The sequence below is a fragment of the Mastomys coucha genome, unplaced genomic scaffold (genome assembly GCF_008632895.1).
Source record: "Mastomys coucha isolate ucsf_1 unplaced genomic scaffold, UCSF_Mcou_1 pScaffold15, whole genome shotgun sequence".
Taxonomy (NCBI): Eukaryota; Metazoa; Chordata; class Mammalia; order Rodentia; family Muridae; genus Mastomys; species Mastomys coucha.
The window spans coordinates 14,527,560-14,534,389 of NW_022196897.1; the positions used below are offsets into that span (position 1 = coordinate 14,527,560).

The 6,830-nt window shown below is 43.3% G+C and overlaps 1 protein-coding gene across 1 annotated transcript; it reads left to right on the forward strand.

Moving 5' to 3' along the window:
* The first annotated feature begins 200 nt into the window (after nt 1–200).
* Nucleotides 201–6,352, forward strand: LOC116091904. Its single transcript, XM_031373336.1, has 6 exons — nt 201–303; nt 1,136–1,269; nt 2,006–2,079; nt 2,165–2,272; nt 5,936–6,040; nt 6,154–6,352. The coding sequence occupies exons 1-6, from the start codon at nt 208–210 to the stop codon at nt 6,180–6,182; spliced, it is 546 nt and encodes a 181-aa protein (XP_031229196.1). The 5' UTR covers nt 201–207; the 3' UTR covers nt 6,183–6,352.
* Nucleotides 6,353–6,830: the final 478 nt, after the last annotated feature.

The window sequence follows — 6,830 nt, forward strand, 5'->3', positions numbered from 1 at the left end:
GAGAGGTTAAGAGTTAGGGCATAGACTAAGCTCCCCAACGGTCTTGACTTCTCATTTATTATCATGTCTATGTCACACAAGAGGTCCAAATAAAACAGTGCAATCAGTCCACAGCATGTATGGAGCCTTTGTGCAGGTGTGATGGGAGTGTCTGGCATCCATTATAAAATAAATATGCTTCACAGAGGCCAGGTAGACAGAGGCACCATGGCGACCATGAGACTGTTCCTGCTGACCATAGGCCTGACCATGCACTCTGTGGGATGCTATATTAATCGTTCCAGGTGTGCCAAAACAGACGAGGTGAGATCTTTGTGTGTGCTATGTGTAAGCCAAGTTTTTAGTATCATGATGCTGAACTTGATGATAATCTGGGTTCTTTGATGGACATGAGTGGGCTACCTCTTGTTATTCCCTAGGATCTGCTATCCAATATGGTATTTTCATTTTTTTCTGCAAGGCAAATAGTATCCACAGGTATAGGATGGGCTATGGAAGCATCTATCTGGTCATTCTGCCACACGGAGACAAGCTGCTTCCATCTGTCAGCTTGGGTTCCCCAGGACATTCCCTTAATCCCACATAAATCCCACATAAATGGCACTTCAGAATTTCTGTGATGCATGGATACCCCTAAGTAGGAATGAGTTTGTGGGAGAGCATTGATGACTCCCACCTTAGTGAGTAGTCCATAACAGTGGAAAGATGCAGAGAGATGATGCCAGGAGCAAGGTGCACACAGCTAGGGTGGTCATCAGTGACCCAATATTAGCAAGTTTGTGGTGGTATTATCTACCTAAGGCTAGTCACTTTAGATCTTTTTCTACTCTTCCCCCAGCCTTATACTGTAAGTGACTTTTTTCTATTTCTTTTGAATGGTTTGTTTGGGCCTATGGCCATATGCAATCCCAGGAATAGAATCTCCCAGGAGATCTCTGCCTTACCTTGTCTGAAACAGCCTGCCAATGATCTAGAGGGAGTGGACATGACTAAGCCCTCCCTGACCCTTCAGAATGCACTGGGATATTTCCCAAACTTCTCTTCTGTCCCCACTTCAGCTACAACCTTAAAACCCTTTTGTCTGACACTATCTCTCTCCTTCATGTCCTCCTCAGTAGTGGTTTCCCCCATCTAGCTTTTAGGATATTGGTACATAATTCGTTGGGCAGGAAATCTTCCTCTCCCAGAAGCAAAGCTGAGGAGTCCGCTGCCACCCTTTGTCTTGGCCAAAAACAAAATTGGCTACTTGGAGTTCAGGATGAACATCTCGTGAGTACCTGCCCTCAGTCTTTCTGCTTGGTTCTTGGCTGCATGGTTTCCTCATCTTCACATGTCCTTGACTTCAGCTAAATGGAGAATATGAGAGTGGAGTCCTCTTCTCCTGTCTGGGCAATGTGTCAGTTGACTTCTGCAACTGCAAGAATGATGTCCCCAGGAAAAGTGAGCTTAGCACAGAAGACACAGTGTCTTAGCTGAGGCATTTTGTAGTTGTGCACACTAAGAATAACAGGAAATGCCAAGCATAGTGCTCTAGATCTTTGAGAAATCAGAGTCCACACAGAGTCTTGGGTTGTTCAGGATTTCAATGAATTCTGAGGTCATTTAGGAGTGTAGAGGTAAATCATGGGCAAGATTATTTGAGATAGGCCCTTGGCGAAACTTTTGGAGACCAAAGGTAGACCCTAACATCCTCATGGAAAATGGTCTGGAGTGGGTTGGTTGGAAGATTTCTCTGAACTTAGAGTATATTTTGTTCATCAGCTCTGCACCTATCTATACCTATGGTTTCCATACTGGTGTGACATAGAACACAATATAGGAACACATGGTTTGTGAGAAGCCTGGGAATGTAGCTAGCTTTGATAATACATATACACATACACATATACATACACATATATATATTGTGGGGAAGGGCTGAGCTCACCTGACTCTTGTGCACTGAGCAGTGGATTGGGATAGGGCAGGCGTAAAGGAGAGCATCATGCTTCTGCTCTATGTCCAGGAAACCCATTGGGTGTGTTGAGTTCAAGATGGCCATGAATGAAGCGAAGGACTTTCCTTGCTACTTCACTCTGTGTAAGTGCTTATATTCACATTGTTCCATTTCACAGACTTTTTTAAGGAATACATTGGAGCTACAAGTCTTATTCTTTGTCTGCAGGGATGTGGCACTATATTTCCATAACTTTCATGGGAGGAGAGAACTTTGCTATAGCCGGCTTAAATAGTATAACCAATAATGTACACCAGAAGATGGCAATGCTCATGGGTACGTCATCCCATACCCAACTCTACTGATGTTGGTAATGGCTTCCTGTGGCACTGGTACAGAGCTGCTTGCTACTTCTCTCTCCTTGCCTGTGAGTCATTGCTGTGCTTTCTGGATCTTTGTGAGAGGGATTTGTCAGCCTCAACATTCATATGACCACTCCTGTTGTCTAAGACCTACATCCAAGCACATCCACCCATCCTTAACACCATTTCTTCATTCTCAGTCAGACTTTGGTGCACCCCTGCACTGAATAGAAATGTAAGTGGAATCCTGTGCCACTGGGCATATTGCTTGTCCACTGGAAACCAGTGCAATTATCATAATAGGAGGACTGGATTCCAGTGGCTAATGCTATGACACTAGAGCTCCATTCAGCACCCTATTGTTTACAAGATACTCCCCTATGGCCACATAGTTCTGAGATCCTGAAGTCCACAGCTCATTGCCAATTTAAAAGGAAAGGCAGAAACCAATAAGTTAAGGAAGATTCAGGTTTTTGTCTTGATGAGTGCTTGGAAGGAAAAAACTTGAAATTTCCTTCTCTTTCACTTGGACAGTTTACAGCATATAGAATGGACTAGAGATAACAACAGGGTGTTCACTATAAGGCTAGCAGTACTTTCTTTGCTACTTATATCACACCTTATATACCTGACACATCACACAGCAGTAACATGCAAAGAATGGCACTGCTGAGCATGCTTGTTAGCCAAGCACATCCCTAAAACCCTTGGTCATCAGCTAGTACAGCCAAAAAATGTTTCAGATTGAATTTGAGACTCTTTCTCAAAAAGGTAATGTGGAGACCATCATCCTCTAAACAGTGTATGTGCAGGTTCATACAAACACACACACACACACAACACATACAACACACACACAACACACACTACACAACACACACTGCACACACATACCACGCACTACACACATACACACACACAAACCACATACATACACACACATCACACACACACAGCAGGGGAGAGGGACAGAGAGAGGAAAAAAGGGAAAGAGAGGGAGGGAGAAAAAGAGACCTAATGCCAAAAATTAAGCATGTAGAGATTTATCTGACAGATCAGTCATGAGTCACTTTACTGGGAAGGTAGGCCTTCTGGTCCGAATTCCCAAGCTGTCTCTCTTCACATTCTGGACACTGCCATACCCATGGAATGTACACAACTCCAAAGTATCCACTGAGAATTGAATACTTGTCCTCCACCAACAACCTCTGAGACCTTATCCTCATCTTGATCCCTGAAGTTTTTCATAAACTTCAAAGCACTGACAGAAAGTTCATGGTAATTTCTCTCAAGGATTTTTCCTACCAAGGTCTTCCACTGGCCTCTCTCCCCTGTTCTAATCCAGCATTCCTGTGTGTCAGGAGCCATAATGGGACAAGCTGATAACTAGCAGGTGATCATCCTGAAGTGTCCTGCTTCAGATTATTATATAATCTGTGGCAGGTGCGTCCTTATTAAGCAAGACTGTAGGGGACTCATTTTAGGAAAGATTCCTGCTATTAATATGCTTTTCCTATTATTAAACATATATAACAATTACTAAGTAGTAGCACACCCCTTTGGAGCAGATCTCTGTAGATCCACGAAGATGTACTGTCTTGTAGCAATGACATATAGACAAATAGATGACTTAAGTCTTAATGATAATCCTATAAGAATTCCTAAAATTAGCCGGGCAGTGGTGGTGCACTCCTTTAATCCCAGCACTTAGGAGGCAGAGGCAAACAGATTTCTAAGTTCGAGGCCAGCCTGGTCTACAGAGTGAGTCCCAGGACATCCAGGGTTACACAGAGAAACCCTGTCTCAAAATTTTTCCTAAAATTATATCTGTGATTATTAAGCTCTTTTATAATGGGATTGCTATTAGGTCCTTTTCTGATAGTCAAAGCTGCAATGAGAACTCTGCCAGTCTCCCAAGTGTCACCACTTAATTACTTTTAGATGGTAACCAGGCTTTCTCTTACTTAGAGGACATTCCAAGAGGTTGTAAAACAATTAACCAAAGGTCATAAAAATGGAACTAACAATTTATTATAGGTGTTAGGACAGGAGATTAAATATCAACTGAGTTTATCTATGCAAAACTTCACTAATAACTTAGCTATGGTTTTAAACCTTCAGAGAACCTGTGGAGCTGAGACAGGTGATGGACGTTTATTTAGCCAGATAATTACTCCTAATGGACATGCATGTAAACATTCACTGTTTTAGACTTCTATTTCAATTTATGATTTGATTTTCTGTGTGAACTTATGATGAACTTTGAACTTTGTAGTATGTGATCATGTATTCTGAAAGATGTATAAGTACTGAGGACAAAGAGATGAGGAGGAGCTATCTGTAGAGTAGATTCTTTTCCCTTTCCCCACTTAGGGTCTTTTCTCTTAGATAGCTTTCGCTGGAAACTTTTTACAACTTAGTAATAAACTCTATAACCACTTTTCTAAGGGTCCTTTTTTCTTCCTGGGACTTCTGACTAGCAGGCTGAAAGTTAGAGCCCAGCAGTTCCTGCTGAGATAGAACAAAGACTGCATTGCTTAATCCTCTGCTGTTAGGCTACAGGTGTTAATCGCCTAAGCCAGCAGTCTTTTACCCTCAGAAAGAGCAGGAAAGTTTTTACGATGAAGTTATCATCGCATTTCAGTTAGAGAGCTAGAAAGCTCTAAAACCTCAGACTTTAAAGCCATCACCAGAGTCCTACTCTGTGACTCCACTGCTACTCTGCCCCGGACCAGGAGGTTCCCGGCACCTGTGCATGTTCATTTCTTTCTCCTGCCCTCAACCTCATTAGCCTCTTCTGGCTGTATATGCATGAGATTTTTAACAAAAATGTGTCTCAGCCTAGACATGGAGACATAAGCAGAAACACCTATTGATGCCCATTGACCTTAACTCCGCACTGTAACCAAGGACCCCAGGGGCTATGGCGCTGTCCAAAACCTGTTGATGTCTCTAGCTGCTCACCTACTTCACTCATATAAAATATTATTCTGCATGAAGGGTGATGCAAAAGGTCTTCCTCAATGTGTATTGTGGAGGCATAGGATGTATTACAGAGGACCTTCTTGTAGGATGGTGTCCTGCTAACAGAGGACCTTCTCGTAGGATGGTGTCCTGCTAACAGAGGACCTTCTCGTAGGATGGTGTCCTGCTAACAGGACCTGAGAACAGAACAAAGGCAGAGATTTAGTCAATGGTGGATACCTCTCCTTCCCACTTCATGCTTCCCAAGCTGTCACATTCAAACTTTGCCTATATTCCTGGAGGAAAGTGAGTCAGGGTTGAAGTCTCTGACTTCAAGGTCTGGGTGTAGCTAAAATTCTAAATCAGTTTTCTGCCCTCCATGGATGAGTGGTTGGGAACCTTCATAAGAACCCATTGAAGAGAAACTCACTAGCTGCTTCAGTCTCAACCAACCATGTGCTTATGTGGTACACCTACCTTCCAAATAGGATGTGACCTGATTTCCTCCTGATTGTTCCTATGTGGCCTGCATCCTTCTCAGAGAGTTTTGTGAGAAAGCACCCTATTTGTTGCTTGAATCTGCCTATGTCACAGAAGTCCTACAAGGGACATGTGAGTGACTAGAGAGAGAGTCCTTTCCACCTAATTCTTGCCATCCTCACCTGGTCTGCAGGTCGCCGTAATTACACTGCAGACTCAACATTGCTCATGGATTTTGAAGAATTTGTGAACAGTCTAGACCTGAACAAAACAAGCATCATCAACCCTCCTTATGATGGTAATAAAACAGCTTTTACTAATTCACCCTCTCTTCTATTCATGATGTTCTGAAAGACAGTGGCCATGTCAACACCTTACAATCTAATTGCTTTTCTCTGGGTTTACATATAGATTCCTGTGAACCAAACAAAAAATCCTAGTACACAGATGAATGCCTGCAGTGACTATGCATGAACCTGACTCAGAGAGCTTCCTCCCTCTGCAGCAGCAGTCAGATCTCCTGGTGCCAAGAGAAGACAGGGCCTCCCTCCCACACCCACCCTCCTCACTCCTTTGGTTTCAATAAAGGTGGTAGACAGATCCAAGCTCTATGTGTCAAGAATGATTCATTTGGCTCCAGCTTTCTGATAAGCAGATGCTCAGACCTGACCTTAATTGTCAGGAAGAAAGGACTTCACCTTCACAGGTCTCCATGCAGATGGTATGCCATGGTACATGAGGTCACTGGGTTCAGTAGTTAGAAAGTAGAGAGGACGGGGCAGGAATGTGCATGGTGACTAGTGAGAGGATAAAAGACTGATCAGGATTACAGGGATGCATGTGTGTCACTGCAGGAACCTGAGCTCTTAGTACTGCTCTTAGGTGCTGCCTCTGCTGATGGATGGTGGCTCTGGTATAAGGCTATAAACAGGGGCTGTGGCCTCTATGCATATGGAAGGTGGGCCTTGCTGCTAATGCCTTAACTATTTGAGAATTAGCTTACTTGTAGTCATATCTTGCAGGGGAAAAGATACCAGAAGACATAAAACCAAAAATGGAAGCCTGTGTCCAAGCCTAAACAGAGAGGA

Excerpts from the sequence above, each read along its gene's own strand:
- LOC116091904 (XM_031373336.1), top strand. The coding sequence starts at position 208 with ATGGCGACCATGAGACTGTTCCTGCTGACCATAGGCCTGACCATGCAC. Across the intron at positions 304-1,135 it reads GGTGTGCCAAAACAGACGAG|CTTTTAGGATATTGGTACAT; the intron begins GTGAGATCTTTG and ends TCCCCCATCTAG. Across the intron at positions 1,270-2,005 it reads GAGTTCAGGATGAACATCTC|GAAACCCATTGGGTGTGTTG; the intron begins GTGAGTACCTGC and ends CTCTATGTCCAG.